At 38.8% G+C, this 22,927-nt stretch overlaps 1 protein-coding gene across 3 annotated transcripts in view; it reads right to left on the reverse strand.

The window, feature by feature from the left end:
- rbm20 (RNA binding motif protein 20) overlaps positions 1–22,927 on the reverse strand; it is a 66,062-nt gene that overhangs the window by 7,973 nt on the left and 35,162 nt on the right. For all 3 annotated transcript variants that reach the window (XR_013490552.1, XM_033625394.2, XM_078166019.1), the window contains exons 2-8: positions 14,414–15,425; positions 13,155–13,219; positions 12,623–12,732; positions 11,159–11,259; positions 1,579–1,725; positions 952–1,083; positions 793–872 (exon numbers count right to left, since the gene is read on the reverse strand). Coding sequence is in view for 2 of the 3 variants with exons in the window: in XM_033625394.2 (XP_033481285.2) it covers positions 793–872; positions 952–1,083; positions 1,579–1,725; positions 11,159–11,259; positions 12,623–12,732; positions 13,155–13,219; positions 14,414–15,425 (1,647 nt within the window). In the remaining variant the exon portion in view is untranslated. The remainder of the gene's footprint in view (positions 1–792; positions 873–951; positions 1,084–1,578; positions 1,726–11,158; positions 11,260–12,622; positions 12,733–13,154; positions 13,220–14,413; positions 15,426–22,927) is intronic.

The following is a 22,927-nucleotide window of genomic DNA, read 5'->3' on the forward strand; positions in this document are numbered from 1 at the left end:
ATAAAAAGAAATTGAAACCCCCTCTGTAAAAACATTTGGCTCTAATGTGTCAAAATAAAACAAGAATTTTGAACGTGGCTTTATCCAATGTTCTGATTTTTTTTATTTGATGGAAATGTATGGAAATTAGTGCTTATTTAATTGGATACGCCTCAATTAATCAACTGGGGAAGTGTTGCATTGAAAATTTTACCCTAATTCACCAGAGCTGTGTCCTCTTAAACATGACAGAATACGCTGACACATGGGCACCAGTAGAAAAGTACTTAATGTCATTAGGAAAAAGAAGGAAAAACTTTCAAGACCACAATTTTTAAAATGTAAAACAATTTAATTGTTTATTTATTTATATTCCTCTTATTCTGATTTAAACTGATAATTATTGTCTTTTTTTCTGTCAGTGCTGTTCTACAGTATTAACACTGCCTGTTACCTTCACTATAAGATGATATTGCAGGGAAAAGTGAAGGAAAGTAACAATGTTTGTGACTGGTATTTTTAAGGGATGCATTGGTAAAGAGTTGGGCTGCATTTATTTATTAGTTTGGAGGAGGTTAGAAATGGCCGGACTCACTTGTATGCTCATTAACGGTCACAATTGTGTTTTTGGTTTTCTGTTTTTATTTTGCGAGTAAATTAAAAAAAAAACTAAAAAAAACAAAAACAAATTCAATAATCATCTGTGGTACATTTCACCTCAATGAATTTCCATTTTGCTTTACTACATTTGTGACTCAAAGAACTTGGTTTCATGAAAACATTTGAGACCAGTAGAATAAAACGTTGCCTTACTGTTCAAGTTCTTGCATCTCATCCCTCTCCCGCTGAGAGGTGATATCCAGGATGATTGACTGAACATCTTTACCTGGTTTCTATACAGAAAGAAATTCTCACTTAGTAACTGGCTTTAGCTGCCTATAACATACTGTTTACTTTGTTCCTCAGTCTTACCTTGAGTTGCAGCTCCTTGTATCTCTTCGACATTCGTATGAGAAGTTTCTGATTGTTAATCATAGCTGGAGTAAGTTGGTAGTATTGAACCATTGCCTGAGCTGCTTCAACATACGCCATCTCCAGAAACGCCTGATAGGAGAGCAGAACATAGCTGTAAACAGTTCTGACAGTTATATGTTTTTTCTTGCAGGACATACGCACAAACATGTTTCACATCTCAGATGTCGGACTGGATGCAAGCAAATCTTTGAAAATCATCATCACAAGGCGTCACATTTCATTACTATCATAAATCAGCAGAACAGTCGCTTTACTCCCTGTAACCAACACCACGATTTTAGTATGAATGCTTTAAATGTGATAGGGCGGACATTAATGCTGTAGTTCAGTTCTGATAGCTGAAACCTGGGAACCTGACATGTCATGTAGTGGTAGTTAAACAGCCAGTAAGTTATGACAAAGTACATGATATCACATAACAGCTGCAGCAGAAGAAAAGCTGTTGATAGTCAAAAAATTGCACAGGATAATTTCATGATTATTTTGGAACTGATCAGGTCAGAAATCTGTGTAAACATTTATTGATTTCTATGAAACATAAACAGTCACTAAATAGAAATGTACCTGATGGGTAGAGCGCATGAGGATGTAGTTGGTGACCTTGCCAAAGGGTAGTCCCAGGTTGATGACATCATTCTCTGTGCAGCTGCCTTCAGGGAGGTTGCAGATGTGAACGACTCGCCCTGCTGTGGCCTTTCTGGGTGGAAATGGCTGTGGATAATCAAAATAATTACGACCATGAATACTGTTTTAAAAGTCACACAGATTGTTGTCAAAAATCTACTTAATGTCTGAAAATAACTGTTGAATTGAGTCAAAAACTTCATACTGGTATATCAAAAAATTAAACATTGAAACTTGCACCAAACTGGAATCAAAGTAACGTCATCCTGCTTAAAATCTGTCTGTGATTCTACTATAATACACTTGGCTGTCAAATTCAGCCAACATCTCCTCACACTCCTCAAGCTGTCTGTTTTTTTTGGATGTGCTGAAAAGAAAATCAGGTGTTTATAGACAGACCTGGCTCTGTAAATGGGCAATAAACAAGTGGCTCGGACAAAGCTAAACACAACTCTATTGCACTGTGCTCGTTCACAGGACAGGGGAAAGGCCGTGGATGTATACAGAGAGAGGCAGTGGGAGTGAGGGGGACGGTAAAACAGAGCCTCTGAAGGAGCACCAATGGGAGGGGTGTGTTTCTTTGGGTATTGAGTCCGCAGATCGCAGATTCCACCTTTAACACCTTCAACAGTTTACCTGGTTAGTAATCTGGTTTTGTTCAGTTGTTAACTTTTGTGCACAAACCTGCCAACTTTATAATGAGAACAAGACTTCTGAGATCCTGTGAGCACTGAACCCATCTGTTGTTGGTCAAGGAATCTAGTTACAATCTGTAAGCTAACTGCTCCAACCACTTCCTTTTCTATTTCTACATAGGTGAATATACCAGATATAACATGTACCTACAGTTAGGAAGTTTTATTTTTAGCACAGCTAGGGTAACAGTTGACCCTGTACTTCCAGTTAATGTGGATATGCAGAGATAAAACCAAATTGATACTGATCTTCTCATCTAACTGTGGGCTTGACAGAAAAATAAAACCTTCCAATAGTGTCAGTGTGATCTTTTAACAATCTGTGTGGCACATCAGTCAGTCATACTATAGGTGACGAGATGAGTCTGTCTGGCATCAATGTCTGGCATCAATGTAACACTATCGCACAGGATGCCATGTCATTTTTCCCCTCCTTGATACAACCCACCTCATTCCATCTATTAATAGTTGCTTGGCAGAAGTGCAGCAGTGATAATCAAAGTTTTCTTGTTTGGATTTAGAGACTTGTCAGCTGACTGGCCTCAGACATTTCACACATTTGATGTAAATCCCTCTGGGTTGCCAAGTATGGCGACCTGCATTGCTCTTTTACCTTATAGGTCCCTGTCCAGACACCTTTTAATGTATGTAAAAATACTCTGCTATGATAAAAATGTTGTTTCACATAAAAAGCTTCACTTTGTCCAGCGCTGGTGCAGCACTAAAATGAAATGTGGCGATAGGTCTGGCTATTAGGAGTCTAGCATTATATAATATGACTGGTGAAAGAGCAGTGCACGTCAAGATGGCTAGCGTTAGTGTTAGAAGAAATATGGGAGGGATTCAGCTGCACGTCTGAGCCTCAGTCAGACAAGGAGTCTGTTGTGCACCAAAATCACGTCTCAAAATAGGCTGTTCACACACACTAATCGTATATTTTCCTGCAAAAAATAATTCACCCAAATTCGCACATACCCCACAAATTTTGAAAGGCTGCAATAACATAAACAGTGAGCTTGCAGGAGTAACAAGCAGTCCTGAGCAGTCTTGAAAGGAAGCTGGTTGGGGTGGTGGATGGGTCACAAAAACCCCACCTTTCCTCTGGGACTTTCCCCTGGTATTGTGTATTTGGAACCATGTGAACTCTGAGTCATTTTAAGGTACGTCCTTACCTTTCCTCAACCTAAACTCTATAACTTTACATTAATAACATAACTGTAGTTAAGGATGTAACATCATTGATTCATGGGATACCATATGAACCGTTCTATGAGAATGTCAGAATCAGAGTAAGCATAGATAGCATTTTATATTTGTTTATGTTGTTTGTTTGCTTGTCAACCTTTAACTGGCAGTGGCTGACACAGTGTTAGTGGTTGTGACACATGTAGTAATATCTGCTATACTTGCTTTGATGTCACAGTACGTTCACATTGTCACTTTGTACATAATAACACCTGGCTCCTCCTCGGGCACCCCTTATTTCGCTCGCCTTTGACATGGAAAGCTCCACCCCGCAAGTTGACAGGATTGGTTACCAAGGTTTATGATGTAACAAACCCTGGCTGTCTATATCCGTGTTTTACTGTCACTGTTACACCGCAGTTCCAAAGTAGAAACACACAGCCATGGCGCTGACTACTTATTTCACCTATATGTTTTGTTGCATATAAAAAAAAAAAAAAACATGCTATATAGACATGTTAAAAAGGTCAAAAACTTGATTTTCATTCAAAAAGGAGTGAGCAAATAAGCAGTAAATTATATTTTTCTTTATAGAGACACACAGTGGTCTGCAGAGAGACACTACAGAGATGGTGGAAGTAATTTAATCTGTTGTGGTTTTAGATATTGTATTATTTCTGTTTCTAAAAATCTACTGTTTTATCATAAATGCTGTTATTTACTTTAACAGCTTCATTTTCTACAGACAGATGTTAAGTTTTGAATTTTAATTTCTGTCTCTTTCAGATTTCTTATTATTCACCCATCCTTTCTCCCAGCTCAAATATTTTGCACTCTGTCTTTTCCAACTCCCCGCTGAACTTGTGCCCCGCTGATTTGTCCTTACATCGCTGTCTATACCTGCAACTTTCTTTTGACTAATAATCACCAAGTTTTTCAGCCTCAATCTCTGTCCAAAGCAGAATTTAGAGAGCAGACACATTAAACCAGAAATTGCACCCTAAGTTTTCATTTCACCCTGCTCATTAGTTCCCCTAAACAATGTACTTACTACAAATACAACTTTAAAAATACAGAGGCAACTAACACTGACTGATTTAATCTGTCTATCTTTATTCCTCATCAAACTAGCCAATGGACATACCGTTTGACACCTTTAAACATCATTGCGGAAAGCGGTTGTAAATTCAGCTCGTCATATCTTGGAGTCTTATTTCTGCAACCATTGTGCTGCAATTGCAAGTTTCCCAGCGCCCCTCCTCCTCTTCCTGCCTCTCTGGCCGACAGACCTGATGGACAGTTCCATGTGTGGGACAGACTGGGGTCCTAATTTCACCTCCGACGAGCAGCCAGGGTTTTTACAGGGAATTTGTTCAGGGAAAACCCAACGATAACATACACTTCACACTGGGTCCAATGGCCATGAAGTGTAGGGTATATTAAGGGGAGGAGGAGCCTTTTACAGTCTTATAGTCCCTTTACTGTGCATGTTGAAATATAACCAGAGGCAAGAGTGTCAGTATTCACAACATACATAAAGCACTATCACAAGAAGTCCATAAAAAGCATGTCATTGTATCTGAAGCAGTTCATAAACTGTGGATATAAATAATGACGCAACAGCACTACACTTTAGGCAGTTATTACTGTACACAAATTGTGGAAAGGAGCAATTTATACAACCCTGATAAAAAGATAATCTGGATGAGCTAGATTACTAATTTCTATGCCACAAATTAATGGTTTCTGGCCAGCAAGATGACATCAACAGCTTGATAAGAGTGATAATTCTATTAACAGCTTCATGCCGCCACCAGAACACATAAAGGTCAGTGCAGGTTGGGCTCAATAAACAGATCCAGGAATAGGCTGTTTATGACTTTGGAATATTAGAGAGAACAAGAGTCTTCGCTCGTGGCACTTGCTAATGTCTGACCTGTAAGATGTCGTCTGTGTCTGAAAGCTCAGACAGTTTGACCGCAGCATTGATATCACTGTCAAGGTTGGCTCAGGCTTTGAACGGTAGCTCTTTCTGTCAACCGCAAACCAGAGGCGCAAAGTTATGCCGTGTCACTGCCTACTCAGGGAGGCAAAACACACATTGCTGGATCACGTGGCGGGCTGTTTTGCAGACGGGACTTTCAATATATAGAACAACAAAAACAAAACCCACAGTCACAGTTTGAGGCTTTAAATCACCCACACAAAACAGGTAATGCACTAACATCCATTATAGCTTGATTCTCATTTTGATGTATTTCATTTGTTTTTTTGTGCTAGTCATCACACCAGCCACATGGACTACAGTCGAAAATGAGCTGAACTGGCACATTTATAGAAATGTTTATTAATGTGTACTGTCCCTGTAATCTTAAACTGTATAAATAAAATAAATTTATTAAAAACACAATCTGAAAATCAGCCTATATGGCTGAATTTGGTTTTTTTTACAAATGTGCATTGTCCCTTCTTAAAAAAACTAAACAGAAAACAGAAACTTCAGAAAAAATTAAAAAAGAGGAAATATTGTTTTGCAGACATACTGAGGCCAATTTGCCCGGTTACATCCCTCTCCACCCAAAAAAGAAAAAAATTAAATTAACTATGACTGAAACATAGCTTGAGTAATTAACATCTCTCTATCATGCTGGCTTCATCATACATTAAAATTTTACTTTAAGTTGTCAAACTAACTATCAGCCACTTTTCACTCTACACCACAGTCAACAGAAGCAAGGGTGTAAGATTTATTTCAACACTGGGGGGGACATGTATGAAGTGGAGGGTTGGCGGGCCCTCCCTCAGAAAATTTTAAGCATCAAACCCTAAACTTCCTGCATTCTGGTGAATTTTTATGCACCAAATTGTGCCTTATGGTATAAATGTATGGTGCAAATGTCTTTAATTTTTGAAACGTAAAAAGTCCTCTATTAGTTTCAGGCTTTTACTGGGAGGGGAATGCAAGTTTTAAATATTGTGGTGGACGTGTCCACTGCGTCCTCCCTGACACAACGGCTTTACCTGCCACAGTGTGTTCAGCCATATGTCCTGTTGCTGAAAAACTCTCAACGCTATAAGCAATTGAACTATAGCCAAACAGTGTAAAGGATAACATGGTGCTTTCCTGTTTTCACTGACACTGCACTGACTGACATAAGCTGGAATCTCTCCTAAGGACGTGTCTGTTTATTTTTACAAAGCGGGATCCATGTTGGAGGATCCAGGGAGATAGCCAATCTGGTTTCACAGTTTCTCCCCACGTTCCTACGCAGGGCGCTCGCACGCCGATCCCTCAGATCGCTTTACCAGTCTCTCACCAGTCTGAAATGTTACACCGCAGCCTGGGGGTGTGACCCAGGGGTCTTAAGGTCTGTGCTCCTAACAGCAGTTAGCTGTAATCCAGTGTTTATCTCCATTTGAGTTCTCTTATCACTTGAAGCTACTGTGCTACTTCAAACTGGGCTGCTGGAAACTCCAGTCCAAACTGGGGAATGTGGTGTATGTGCACGCGTGCATGTGGTATGCTGTATGTATGTGCTGGTGCACATGTGTAAGCTTCTCTGTACATGCTACATTCTTTATTTTTTACCATAATAGAAATTTAATTGAAATGTACATGTTTACCCTGTAATCTGCATATACAAACATACACAAATAAAACTTAATACAACAAAAATAAGTTCACAATATATTGTCGCGTGTGGCTGTGAGTGCACGTGTGTGTGTGCTCTCTGTTCAACACATGGCTTTGAAACCAGTAAAACCCCACCTGTTGTGCTTAGACAGGTGTGTGTTTATAGCAACCAACATTAGCTCATGTAGCACAGCCCATAAATATTTTCCCACTGATACAATCAAACCCTTTGTCGATAAGCAACCTATGAAGTGTATGACTTTCACATCACTGACTTCAGGCTCCTGTAACATTGGCTCCGCCGGCAATAAAGAAAGGAACAAATGGCTGATAGAGAACAACAGAGTCACGGTGTATGTTGGAATAAGGGAGGTATTTTTACAGTGGAAGGGGTGTAATTTAAACAACATGGCATCAGAATGTGAAACAGCTCCTGTTGACCGTACAGTTTTTTATTATTATCTTAAACACACTTCTTTACAAGGCCCAAATTGTCCTGCATATTTTAATCTAACTTTTCACTAGATTTTCTGTTTCTGTAAAAATTATGTCATATTTATTTCTATTTTCTTTAAGACCAGTCTTACTGTGTATTTGTACATTTCTATGAAAATCCCAAAATGTCCAAAGACACCTAATACATCTGGCAGAAATACAGGTAATGATGTTGATAAATTGATTCACAAAATATTTATGGTGTTCACTTAATATTATATCAAATATTAATAATATTACATTTTAGTCATACAACAATAAAAATGTCATCCTAAGTTTTTTTTATAGTGTAAGTGTGATACACTGTAACTTCATTAAAGAGCTGATGTAATTTTTTGGATCTAACTTGACAATTTTCTGTGACATCTGACACTGATTTCATGTTTGCGAAAAAGTGTTTGGTAAAAACAACCTAGAATTTTCACTTAAATTAAAGCTGTGGGTCTCAAACTTTTTTTTTATTTTTAAAACTCATGATTGGATCCCCACGTCATAACCCATTAGGGCTGTCAGAACGAACTTCGCTATTCGAAAACAATTTGAATTATTGTAAAAATAAGCATATTCGAAGTTGGAAACTAAGGTTCGAATATTCTGAAGAAAAAACAAAACAAAACAAAAAAAACAGCGCTCTACCATGCATTAAGAGGTGTTTTTTGGGGAAATACATGACTGTCAGAGAAGCCCCGTTTAAAAACAGACCTACAATCCATCTCCTCTTCTCTCCTCTCCTCTCCTCTCTCTCTTCTCAGCGGAGGGTGCGCTGTCAGCCCTGCGTTGACAGTGACAGGGCGCATCTCTTTGATCCGAAGTGACACAGCCCGTTTGCTCATGCTTCAGGGTCGTTCAATAGAGTAATTGCAAATAAATATTGTTTTAAGGTGTAACTATTGAAATGTTCACAAGGGCTTTCATAAATTCTTACAATGTTGCGGCACTGCCGCCTTTGCAGGTTAAAAGTTAATGACAGCGACTTGAAGTGAGGAGGAGCAACACATCTCCAGCTTGTCAGCACAGCGGTGTCGGTACCGATACAGCTGCACAGCCGGAGATGCTCACTTTTGCATGTGATGCAAAATATTAAAATAACGTCATTATAACACAAAAAATATAAAAATGCGATGGTAGGCCAAGGCTATAGCCTATACCAAGAAAAAATTTGAATATTATTCAAATTTTTAACATAAAAACATTAAAAATTTGAATCTGATTTTGGGGGAAGATTCACAGCCCTATAACCCACGGGGGTGTGATTATGTGAATGTCAACAAGTTTCTACTTTTAAATGTATTTAAGTATTAACGTTGCATTAATCACTGTTGACTCAGATGAAAAACAAAAATCACAGAGACTGAACCAACAGTTTTGCCTTCATCACTCGCTTATACAACATTCGCCATCTTCTGCAGCCTTGTTCATCTTCTGATCTAAGATCCACTCTGGTCTAAAGGACAATCCTTACACAACAACCAATCACCATGGAAATGTGCAGGTTCACCTCCCATCAATAGAGATTTTAATTAAATGTATCTTTGCTCAATAACTACTGACCACTTGTCATCTGTTGTAAATTTAAAATTCTACATAATATGCCTATAGTTTACATTTCCAAACCTGAAATCAATTTACTTAAGTGTTTTCAGTAGGTTCACATGACACTAACAGTATCACAGTTCTGCATACTTGCACACTTTCTAAAGGCATACTTTCATTAAATATTAACTTTTATTACTATTATTATTTTAATATCGTCAGTTTTGAAATAAAAATGACCCTCCTGCGAGGTATTCCATTACTGGTATACACAAATTTCACACAATGTCAGGCTGGACATTTTATTACATTATTGGCCAAGTTATTACATTATTAGGTTTTATTACATTTTCGATCAGGTTAGGTGTGAATTTTATCACATTTTCAGATGTTGTTAAATTTTCAGGAAATTATTACATTATTTAGTACTACTACTGTTGGTTAAGTATGTTTTAAGAAGTTAAGAGAACTGCAGCTAAAGTACATCATGTATACACCGTACGAGTCTGCACAGTGTGTACAGTATGCATCTGTGTGCAGGAATGTGCTCCTGCATTGTGTGCGTGTTAATGCCCGCTGCCTGTTGAAAACTGTGCGCTGGGCACCAGAGATGGCTATCCACAGGTTTGCAGGGTCTAATTTTCACCTCACTCATCACTGCACTATGCTGTTCGGAAGACCTGCCTTCGTGATTGATGCCTATCAGCAGCTGCTGCTTGAGCATGTTTACAGATTGTTTGGCCTAGTAGAAAAATACAAATTCATAAAAAATAATAGTTTAGATCTCGTTACATAAGCTTCTGTCTGTTCGATGTGGATAAAAACATTCTGGACTAATGCTTGCTATTTGTAACATCCCTATAGTTTGGCGTTGCTGTGCTGCCATCTCTTTGTTTTTACATCATGCCTGCAAACATCGCCGCAGCAGCACTTCAGCAGCCTTTTCAAATCCTCCATCTGCATTCATAAAAGTTATATTCAGTCACAGTGATTTCATGATGGCCTGGTTACATATGGAAGTAGATAAAAAAAAAAATTTTTAAAGTGCAAAAAGCTCTTTCAGTTAGCTTTGCAGGTACATGTGTGTGACGTAGTTGGAGCCTGGGCCTTTGCAGAGCTTGTGTGGACAGCTGCTTTGGTTAACATAAAACTGTTTCTATTCTGAAAGGCAGACAGTTCAAGACTCTGCTGTCTGTTGTCCCAGCTTGACAAATTTTGACAGTAGGATGCATTTCAAAACATGCAAAATGTGTGAAAATCTGCCTAAAATGGAACAGATGAATCTTTTATGTAATCAGCACTATAAAGTATAATAATGCAGCACAGATCACATACTAAAATCCCTAAACGTCTGTACAGCATTTTCCTAAATCAGCTACTACAGTTATTTATCCCCATTTTATCACTTAAACTGTATCCAGTGGCTGGATAATCATTAAGTTGTAAAAAAGGGATATATGAGAAATTTCAACACGTAGTTTCTAGCCAACATTGTAATGAGACAGTTTGCCTGCCTCTCCAGTTGAGTGGAAAAGAGTTGTCAAGCCCAGACAAAGCCTGCTGTTGGGCCCCAGCAGCTGTCAACAAGAGGATCTGGGTCCATTCATTATGCACCTTATGCCCTCTTTGCTGCTGCTGAGCTACTAATTCTTCAAGGACACATGGAAGAAATGCAGTCTATATGAGAAATGCTGGGTTTAAAGTATTAGCATGTCATCAGTCTGATACTCACTCTGCAGCAAAGACCACCAAAGGAAACTGACCAGGGTCCTCGGAGTCTATTGATGCAGTACTCATTGATATAAGTCAAACAGAATCACTAATCACTTTGAACATTTCTACGAAACGAGGTACAATCAAGGCATAGCCAGATTCAAGTTCAAGGATGACACCTGTGCCTGATCACTAGCATTCCTTATAGCCTGTCACAAAATCTGATTTATAAACACAGGGCAAAAAAAACATGCATTTGTCTGACCTTTAACTCTGTCTGGTGTGAGGCAAATCCTGTGTCTGACATGGGATAAGTCTTCATGGCTGCAGCTGGCAAGTATGATGGATTGGCTCCTGAGGATACATCTGTGGAAACAATTTGAAATTTGGATTTAAAATTTGTCTGCATACAGTAGTTCCAAGTGTGGGATAAAGCTGCATTTGTCAACTTCAATGCTCAATTTCTAGTGCATCATCATATCTTTTTTCCCGCACATTTTAATAATTTCTTTCTTGTATGATTATGGAATTTAAAAACACTAGGCTGGAATAATAGGACTCAAAACATCCACCAGTGCTACAAACATGCAGGAAATATGGTGATACTCTACTGTGAGGTCAATATACTCACAGGCTCTCAGTTATACGTTATATATAAGTATATAGATTTGTTTTGTTTTCCAGCAGTGGGTGGTGCTTGCAACAGACAGTTTGAAAACTTATTTTAAATGGAGATTTGGGGTACCGTTATAGTACACACACAACCAGGGTTTATTTTGAATTCCACAGGCTTGTTTTTTTTTTTTAAACTTGTAATTAGTTAAATGTAATTAACATGACACAGCTTGATTTTTCTTTTTCTTTTTTTTGGCTTACTCTAACAGTTGTGTACTGGTTGGCTAGAAAGTAGACACGCTTTTTCTTGTCATTTGGGTGTCTACATGTATCAGAAACTTAAATTTAAGGCTTTTTAAGATCATTTTTAACCAAATTTCAGACTTAATTTTGGACAAATCCTCTTCTTCTCATTCAAGCCAAGTATAAAGGTAAGAGGTATGTATGTAGCTCCATGCAGAGGAAGGTTTTATATAGGAAAATGGTTATTAGAGTGAGGTAGGTTAATCTACATTTTGCCAACAGGTCAGTGCAAGTATAAAGTAAAAAAAAGACTCATTTTGACAAAAAGAAATTAAAGATTGATCAATTAAATCAGATGAAATATTTGTGGTGAATAAGACCTTACAGATCTACATTCAATACTATTCAATAACGTTCAAGGGCTGATATCTACAGTATAAAATTGAAATCAAGCTGTCCGCAGCCACTCACAGGTGGTTTGTCTTAAAGTGATTAAGGGAATACATAAGGGATATAGAAAGGGATATAGATACAGGCTGGACAGATACAGTCAGTGTTACAGAAAACAGAAGCTCAGTTTGTTTCCGTGTCATTAGCTTTGTGGATTTGCTGTTATAATATGTGCAAAAGTCAAAACCCCCAACAACTGCATTTTTGGCTTAGTGTTGTGGTGCACCATATTCTGGGTATTCTAAGAGCACACATGTCATGCCATAATAACATGATGCCTCGTGCCCTCAAGTAACTCTAAAAATACTCCCTGACTGAACCCATCTATCACTCTGTTTCACATATTCCAGCGATCAGTAAAATGTCACTCTAACCCTGCTGGCACACAGAAGCACTTGTGGTGGCAAATGGGTTATCCTACCTTGACTTGCAGCAGAGTAGACCATGGAGTTAGTCCCTCCGGGGTTCAGACCTCCATCAGAAGGCCTACCGACAGCGTAGTGAACACCCCCAGCTGATGCTACCGCGGCGCTGCAACAATCAGAGAAGGCTGATTTTAGCTGCCTCTCCCCTGCCTTCCTCAGTCATATCTTGTGACAGAGCTCATATTCATAGAAACACTAAGACAGCTGTATATAGAGCGAGGAAAAACAAAATAAAAGGCTCTTAATGCTCAAAAAGATATTTGCTCTGCACTGATCAATATAGTGCTATAAATAAAAAAACACACATGTAAACACAGCTGGTAAGTTTGTTTACATGTGTGAAAATACCAAACCATGAACAAGGATGACAATAAAAGCAAATGTTTTTACTCAAAACTGTCTGAAAGTCAACAATAAACAGAATCAAACGTGTAAAGCCACGAGCTTAGTTAATATCTTAAGGTGTCACTCAACAAAACAACAACTGCTTTCAGCTCTTTCCATTGAGTTTTAGAGTAAACAACCCACCTTTCGTTTGTGTACAAGGTTCGGTTCTGCAGGTGTAGTTTTCCCTTCACATGCTGGTCCCAGTCCTAAAAACACACATATACACACACCATCCAAACATAGTCTCAGACAGCTTGGACACACTGAGAGCTCACTACTTGTCCTCCCATGGTTACCCTTACATACCCCTTGTATAAGCTCATGGCTGACAGCAATTAAAGAGACAACGTCTTGGATTAGTTTGCCACCTCATATCAAAACATTTGGCTGTGAGCTATTTTCAGGCTGAGATACCCAAAGCCAGGGTGTTACAGAAACACTTCACCCCCAAACCAAAAAAAAAAACCATGTTTTTCCTCTTTCCTGTAGTGCTATTTATCTGTCTAGATTGTTCTGGTGTGAGTCACCAAGTGTTGGAGGTAACTCAGAGATGTCTGCTTCTCTCGAATTAATGGAACTAGATGGCACTCAGATTGTGGTGCTCAAAGCCCTAAAAAATACATTTGAAAAACTGAACAGAGATGTCTCTTTCCAGAAGTTCTGATCTGGTTACTGAAGATAATCCACAGACCTTGTTGTGAGCAGTTTCATGTAGGAACTATTTTCTTGCCTACCAATCCTATCCCACACAGAAGGAAGCGTGCATCTACTCATTGGCAAGAGGCTTGTGAAAGCGTGAGATGTAAACATAACAGAGTCCTCCTTAGCTGAGCTGTAATGTTAGCTAGCTCAGTGGTGCTACATGACTAGCAGTAGATGCATGCTTCCTTCTGCATGGTGTTATGGTTTGTGTGTGTAATTTGGTAGAAAGAAAATAGTTCCTACATGAAACTGCTCACAACAAGGTCTGTGGATTATCTTGAGTCACCAGGCCATGATTTCTGGAAAAAGACATTGCTGCTAAGTTTTTGTTGTTTTTTTTGGTGCTTTTAGCACCACAAGCCGATTGCCATCTAGTTCCATTATATTGGAGAGAAGGCATCTCTACAGATAATATCTCCAACACTCAGCAACTTGCAGCAAAACAATCCAGACTGATAAATAGCATATAAGAGGGAAAATATGTATTTTTGATTTGAGGGTGAGTTGGAAACTCTTGTTAGCAACACATGGCATCTTGTTTCATTTAAAGACAAGCTACATTGTGGGCCAAAAACTGTTTGAGTTGCAGGTGAATAATTCAGTTTAGTTTCAGGTGTTCTGCAGCTACATTTATGTTAAGAAAACAAGTAACTCCTCTTACATTTACAAACAAGCATTTCCATTTTGACTTTACCCACCTTGAGGTTGTAGACCTTCTTGTCACAGATGCTGCACTGGTGTGGCAGTTGAGTGGGTGTGACGGCATGGTAATCATTGACTTGGTAAGGCTGAAGTGTCCTGGTACCTGAAGAAAGGTTTTCCTCACTTCCATGCAGGGGCTGGTAGCCCCCAAATCCCTGTGTGCCACTTGAAGCAAAAGTAGAAACCCCGCCACTGGGATTGAACTTGGGGTCAGGGGTCGGCTCCTCTGGGTTATAGAGTTCAGTTCTGGACCGAATTGGCTGCCCAGCTGCTGTCCACACATTAGCAGCATTAGACACCATATCCACCTTTCCACTGTGACTCAAGTTAGCGGGGCCCTTCCATTGCTCCTTGGAGTTATAAATGTTCATGTTCTGCTCATTGACAGTAAACCCAGCTTGTTGCCCCAGCAAATCATGTCGAAAGAAATCTCTCTGAAAATCAACATTGTTCATGTTTTTTGCCTGAGTGTTAATCACTGTATACTGTCCATCACCAGCAGTGGCTGATGCCGCAGATGTCCCCCCAGCTAAGTTGTACTGAACACGCCTGTCAGTATCAGAAGGGTAGGTTGACTTTTGACCATACTCCGCACCCTGTTGGCCCACTGGGCCTCCTCCACCAGGATGGTTCACTCTCACATTCCCAGGGTTTTGGGTGAATCCCCCACCAACCAAGGCCCCCAAGGGTGAATTTGAAGAGGAGAAACCTAGCACCCCTGTGGGGAAGGCACCCTGAGGGTTTCCAACCACAGCTGAAGCCCGTAGCTGATTGAACAAGGGTTGGGACATGGCGACATTGGAAAGAACCTGATTGAGAACAGTGGCGGCAGTGGCCGTATTGCCCCCCTGAGCCAGTTTCAGGCGTTGGAGGGTAAGCTGGGCCTGAAGCTGAGCAAGCTGGAGGCTGGCTGGGGTCAGGAGGAGTTGCTGGTTCTGCTGCTGCTGCTGTACACCACCTGGCAGCTGGCCTCCTACCTGGAGGTTCTTCTTGTCGCTGCTGTCTACACTGCAGGGGAAAAAAACATTACCTCAGGGATCTCAAAGGATAAATCCATTTACCTTGTTACATGTCACACAACAGCTGAGAAGGTTCTGCTAATATTGCTGTATATGATCACAAGTGTGCCTCTGAAGTATCAGTCAGATCCTTAGGCTGCTCTCTACTCCTCATTATAAATGGTTTAATGTGGAATGAGTCTGTATCTCAAGTGTGATATGCAGCAAGCAGTTGCACGAGTCCAGCCAATGTAAACTGGAGGAAACATGAATGCAAAGACAATGTGAGCAAAAACCAGGAGGACGAAAGTTTAAACACAGATTAGGTAGATACACTCTGTCTACAAAGAGAATTAGTGGAGGGTGTCTAGGACCAGGATTTTAATTTTTAATGACTAGAGGAGCAATTCATTGTCTCAATAGCTATAAAAGAAAACCGCTTTATGCTTTCAGGCAAGTTTACACTGGTTTCAATCATTTCACTGTTTCAATACCGCAATTGACCGCTAATATCACAGCTGTTTCTCTGCTGTGTATCAACATTTTAGCCTGTTACACAGATGTGTTGGCTGGAGCAAGTGTTTATGCTTTGTGCAGATATTGTGTATTATTACAAAACTATCAAACAATGACCACCTCTGCACGGCTGGAAAAGGTTAATGAGCATTTACATGAGGCTCTGCTAACTAGCAACCATCAGCAGCCATGTTATATTGGCGACTTTCATTTCATAGCACTATAGAAAAAAACATCAGTGGCAATATAAAGAGACATGAGCTGTCAGAAAGTTCCAGCTCCCCATAATAACACAACTGTGTTCCTCACAGCTAGCATCTGCTAACAAGGTGAATCTTACAAGTGATTGACCAGCAGATGGACCATCAGTTGGACACAGCCATCAGCTGGCTGTCAGTGCTGCTGTGTTTAGGATAAACCAAAGGAAATAATCAGAGCCAAGGGGGATTACTCAGCTGGTGTTGTTCTCTAACTTAACAATGTGTTTGTTTTTGTTAAGCACGTTTCCTTTGGTTGTATGGCTGACAAAAGTAGCAGGGAAGATGGCCATGTCAGCTGCTAAGCAGAGCGAATGTTCATTATTACAACTTGCAATGCACCCAGAGTAACTTAAATGTTATAATGTCATAGTTTATTTTTTATACATGTAGTCTGGTAAGTCACAATCAGCCACTCACTGGCTCACAGTGAACAGACAATTCTTGATGGATTAGAGTAAAAGGGGGCTATATTTAAAAACAGCAAAACTATATCAAAACATCCATTTATACAACTTGTACTATTTAAAAACACCTCTGCTTTAACAGTCTTAGGCAAGGACAAGTAACCACCTGGGAAAGTGTGTGTGTTTGAACGCTGTTTAATGTTATGCACAGGCAGAGTTCAAATACACTTGCCCAGGCACACTACTCATATGTAGAAGTGTTTTAAATAATAATAATTTGAGTGAAAATGCATGGGTTTGGGAAGCACTTAACATACAGATCTGGGTTATACTGCAGGAGTTGTGTAAGACTTTGTAAACAGACATTTTGATATAGTTTTGCAGTTGTTAAACGCAGCCACCGATGACTTCAGTTCAACAAGAATTTTGTGTTTTTGGATTCTTCGTTCACTGAGAGGGCATGCGAGAAAAAAACACACTTTTTAACTGTTTCAACTTAACACGAGGTGAGCGACTGACATATAAATTATTGTTTTGTGGTTGAGAAATTACTTTAATTTCTCCTCTAAGACTATAGAGATAAATTGACAGTGGCCTCCTTGGACCAACTAGGTTGTGTCACTAGGCAGGCACAATTACCATGAACAGACTCGTTGAATCTGCTCCACTATTCAGTCTTGTTGCGCTTGCTACCTTTCTGGCTCTTTATAGTCTGTTCAAACCAGAGCTATCACATATGAGGTAATGCAAATCTGAGTTAATGGTAAAATTTTCATGTTGAAAACTCTATAACAGCTCTTACTACTTTTAGTGTGCAATTTCATCACTATATCAAATATGTCATCAAAAAGGCTGCCCAGAAAGTCAAGGCCATTTTCATTCAGCCAGCACGGTGGCTGTTTGCACACAACATTGTGAAATGATATAACAAAACCAGTACTAGAAGCTCTGCCATCTTTTGCAGTTCAACTAAATTCCAAAGAATTATGAGCAACATATGGAAAATTATGGATTTCACCTTCCACAGAAAGGTGACACCGCACCGACCACAGGCCGGGTGCTGTAACATTATTCAAATTTCTTGAATAAAGAGAGAGTAGTTAAAGTAAAAGGAGGACAGCTGTATAGAGCACAGCTCAAATATCAAGAGGTTAGCCGCCCAAGCGCTGACTCTCCTCCTGCTATACTGTTCTATACGCCAGCTTCCTACAACACGTACTGCCAATAGAGCCACTTAGAACCACATCACCCACGGGTGCTCTGACCCTGTTTGACTGGCCTGTCCTTTTCTGATAAATGCTCTCACATGCTGTCTAAACTTAGTCTCCTCAACTATTCATCACATTATCTATGTTAAGCACCCGACACTGCCCTATCAAGAAACTGCTCCTACCAACCCTGCTAAAAGGTGACAGACCGGTCAGATTAGACGTGGTGAAATCCTAAATGGTTCGAGAACAAGACTTGTGGCCATTTAGTTTTCCACACAGAGACAGAGGGGTACTGAATTATGGTAATTTGTGGTCATATATACACGGATTTTTCTTAAAAGCTCGTACTGCACACGTGGAGAGACAGATTATAAAGCGAGTTGTGGTTGTCCTTTTTTGAAATATAATAAAATTCAAGAGATGTTTTCAAATATGAATTTATGCAACTGAATCTTGTGGAGGATTATCACCTCGAGGTCTGTCTTTCTACTGGCTTATGTAGATATGATGTGGTCTTGCGATTACATTGCCACATCATAAACTCATCATATCACAACCATAACTCATACTCTGAGCTATACGTTCCTGCTAAATTCTGATGACTGAAAAACCTGAATGTTCTAACTGACTTAAGACATAATGTTAGAATATTGTATTTATTCCTAGGTTATTGGGGTTATGCAATTTGAGTGAATTCTATCACCTCACAATGTGGTGAAACAGCTGGAAAATAATAACGCCAAATAAAGCAATTCTCAAACTTTATTGTACTACATAATCCATAATTAATCTAAAGATAATTCATAATGGATTCCATGCCCGCAGTTCTACATAACAATGACTTAGATATATTGATATAACTTTCAGCATTCTTGTTCCATATACTTGTCATGCATTATGGCTTACTACCACAATGTTTATCTAATCAACTCTGACGGGAATCAGACTGCTCATCACTTCAGTTCTAAGATTTGGCAGAGGTCTGACACACTCAACTTTGGGTATCAAGATAATTATTAATTTGCTAGTCCAAATAGTAAAACTGAAAATATAAATATTTTAGGGCAACAGTGGATATCATTATCCACTAAAGCTGCTGTTTTTATATAAAAATTACACCTTATAATGCTTTTTACACCATTTTATCACTTTCAATTGCATCAGTTTCATATATAGAAGATACCAGTGTATTACTGATTTTCTTAGAGCTTAATTTAGGGCAACCTCAGTCACTTAAAGTGTTACTGATATTAAAGACATCTATTTTATACTTAAATTCAGTTTGTTATGTTTGCCCTTCTCATGTACTTTATTCAGAAAATTTCTGGACAAAAAGTGTATTATTTATTATTAGAACAAAGACAAAACCAATACTGCTGCTAAGTTCTTTGTATTAAGTTAAAGGATCACATGTGTGCATGGTTATGGTTTTATGTATTTGCTATACATAGAATAATAAAAATATAAGTCAGACTGTTATAAAATCCAAGCGGCAACCTCCAAGGCTGAAAAATGAAGCCAACATGCAGTTCACTGAATGTCCACTTGAGGCTGGTTCCAGAAGTGAGCCAATCCCTGTAGACCCCCATGTTAAAATGCCCAGCTTTACAGCAGAAATAAACACGTTTACAGCCTGGTACGGAAAAACAGTTTTGATCCTTTTAGCTTATTTCAACATTTGTGACAAATGAACGGGGTGAATTTCTATGTAACTCACTCGCTTACTTTTTTTAAGGTATAAAGTTACGGATAATTAAGGACGGGCCGCTTTGAGCGTCAGGCTGTCTGCCGACAGTGCCCTCAGCTTCTCAGTCAGATCTACCCTCCTCCCTTCCATCCAAATATGGCTCCAAAAAACAAAGATGGCGAGGCCGCAATGCCGAACTCGAGGCTTCAAAAAGGCAGTCCACAAACCAATGGGTGATGCCACGTAGCTACATGCATTATTTTATACAGTCTATATTAACATCACATACCACAGTCCGAGCAATAGATGGTAATTGACTCACTCTGGACAATTGATAGTCCCAAGTTTCACAGCCGATTGTACACACTCTTAAGTGAGCAAGCATGGTGATGGAGAGATACCCTTACACCATTCCAGCTTATGACTCAAAGCTATAAATACAAGAGTTGCCCTCTGCCATCCTGACACACAGTGTCCTTAATAGACTAATATGGACTCTTAGGCTACTGGCACAGAACGTCAGACACTTCAAACCAATCTTGTGATGAAGATACAGAATATGAGTGTCAAAGTGGATGAGAGAGAAGTGCAAGAGAGAAAGGCTTGCTAATGATATCATGAGGAAAATAAGTCTGTGTGTCTCACTGTGACTTAATGATCTTATTTTGCGGCAGTCTACACAGCCACACCACCTGGACACGTCCTTACTACAACTGCGGTGGAACATATCAACCTTTTGTCATTTACATTTTCTTATATTTACTATATTTGTTTATTATAAACATAAAAAATGCAAGTTAAAATGCGTTGTTTAAATATTTGTCATCAGAAAGCACCAAAGAGAGTAGCTAAATATGTGCAGTGCCTCTAATGTATGGTACACAAAAATGTATTAGACAGTATTACTTTGTTGTTTTTGTGTTAAATGACAAATTAACTCACATGATTCAGAAATTTGGCAAAACTAAATCCTTTTTTTCCCCCGACTAAAACTTTTGTTGGTCTCTGCAGGGAGCAGAAAGCAGAGTAGTCACATGTCATGTATGAGTCATCTACTCTTTTAACCTACACTTAAACTGGGAACACAGAAACATCATGACTGACATGTCATTTGTTGAGCAACCCAAACAACTTACGTTCAAGAATATTTGCTCACTTATTTAATGCAGGGGAGCAGGGCTGCCATTAGGCTTCGAGTAGCAGAGAAAAGCAAATTATTTAAGAAAGGAATCTGTCGGTAGTAACAAAGTTAAGGATGAAGGTTTATGAGAAAGAAAACACATTTCAGAGACACATAATTTGACATACATTAAAGAGTACACACAAAAAATGTTTTCTTTAATGTTTTTAGAAAGTCTTTGTGGAAGATGTCAAATTCAACACAGCCCTAAGTTTGTAAGTTCCCATTATTTTTCACTCTTCACATCTGTACTGTTCCATCACACAGAGAAAACTGTTGCAATTATTTCATAACATTATGACAGCAGAATATAACATACAGACCTTTTTTTTAGCTGTGATGTTTTGACCCTTATTTCACAAATATAATGCCAGTCTGTTTTGTCCCCTTTCTGTCACCGTGCTCTTCACGACTGAACCTCTGGCAGCTGAAAACAGCCTCTCACAGTCGAAGTCATGTCATGGCAGAGTTCATTAGCTCAGTCTTAAGAATAGCTTCATGTGGTCCTTTAAAAACTACTTTATAAATTTACACACCTTAAGGTATTTCTATTTTGTGTCACAATCTTAAAGAAATGAAGTATACAAAGCAAGAACAGGTTACGTCTGAAAAAAACATTCAGTCATTGTAGTGAGTGTGTGAAAGTGCAAAGTAAGACGTAGAAGAATTTGTAGAATTTGTGAGTCATCTGTAGTGTTCAGAGTATTTTCACACCTCACAATGCTTTAACCTGCAGCTGAGAAAGACAAATACTAAAGTCAAGTCAAATTTTCTACAGATATACTATCTCTATCTTGCATTCAAACAAAAAAATGAACATTTACCCATTTACCTAAGTGAAATTGTATTTGTTTCCTTTCTGACTTATCCCATATCATTTTACCATTATTTATTCTGGGCTCAGCAATTTGACCTCTGTTGTTGCTAATTCTGCCCTTTCAAAATAATTTGTTCTTACTTCGACCAAGTATCTACTACAAGAAAAAAGGGATGTGTACATTTTTACACTGCTTGTAAGTGACAGTGTGTGCACACCTCTACATTGGAGCTTGGACATGAACTGTCTGGTGTAGGTCTTATTGTGTAAACACACCTAGAAATTAATTTTCATTTCAAGCAAATAATCATACATCATGGGGAAATGAACACAATATTTGAAATGACTTTTAACTCCTGTCTGCTCCAGAGACTTAGCTTTCTCATCCAGCATCAAGCCTGAGTACAAACCTGACAAGAAAATGCGATCATCCTAGCGTCCAGCAGAAACACTGCTGAACAGCTGCCTTCTTAATTAATACTTTGATTAATCAACACAAAACTTGGAAATACAACTTACTGATAAAACTACACAATATTATCCATCAATAAATGAAAAGGTAAGAACTAAAGTATGTTAAAACAATAAAAACCTATTCGTAAGTATCAGCATTTTTCATCAGATTCCACAATTAAAGGTGCCGTATGTAACTCATCAAATAAGTCATCAAATACCGACAAATAACAGATAAAAGGTTACAGTTAATTGTGAACATTTACTTGCAACAATTAACAATTAGTAGTCTTGCCCCACTGTGTCACTCAGTTCAGATTCAAGGATGCAATACAGTCTAAATGCAAATGATAAACAGCGACATCAACGTCAGCAGATATTGATGGATGATGGTTTTCTTATCATGTATTAAAACATTTAGGATATATCCACAACTTTCAATTTTAGAGTTAAAGACACATAAGTATTGCAAAAATACTTACCAAAACTTATCTGAAAGTTCAACATCTCCTCTGTGCACATAATAATATATGTAATAAATAAATGTATGCCCAGTGGCTTACCAACACAATATACATTATGATGACTTAAAGCAAACTGCTTCAAATATAAATATTTTTCAGTCAAGCTTTGGACAACAAACATTCTGTTTTGAACGTTTAAGCTTGTGGTTCTCAACCAGGTGTCCACGGACCCCCAGGGGCCCTTGACAGAGTTCCAGGGGGTCCCTAAAATGGGGCATAGTTTATTTTCACTAATTAATTTGCTACAGACATCAGCCACATGTGAACAAAACTGACTATTCTGATCACAGCTTTCACTTTCTCCATGGTTATCTCCTCAACTGCAGTTGACAACCATATAATTCTGGTCTAAATCATATCTGACAACCAAAATAATTGTCAGACGGAGGCTCCTGAAGCAAATTCTTATGAAATGGGGGTCTGTGACGCTTTGACACTAAAAAGGGTGAGAATCGCTGGT

This window comes from Epinephelus lanceolatus, chromosome 3, assembly GCF_041903045.1.
Source record: "Epinephelus lanceolatus isolate andai-2023 chromosome 3, ASM4190304v1, whole genome shotgun sequence".
Classification (NCBI taxonomy): Eukaryota; Metazoa; Chordata; class Actinopteri; order Perciformes; family Serranidae; genus Epinephelus; species Epinephelus lanceolatus.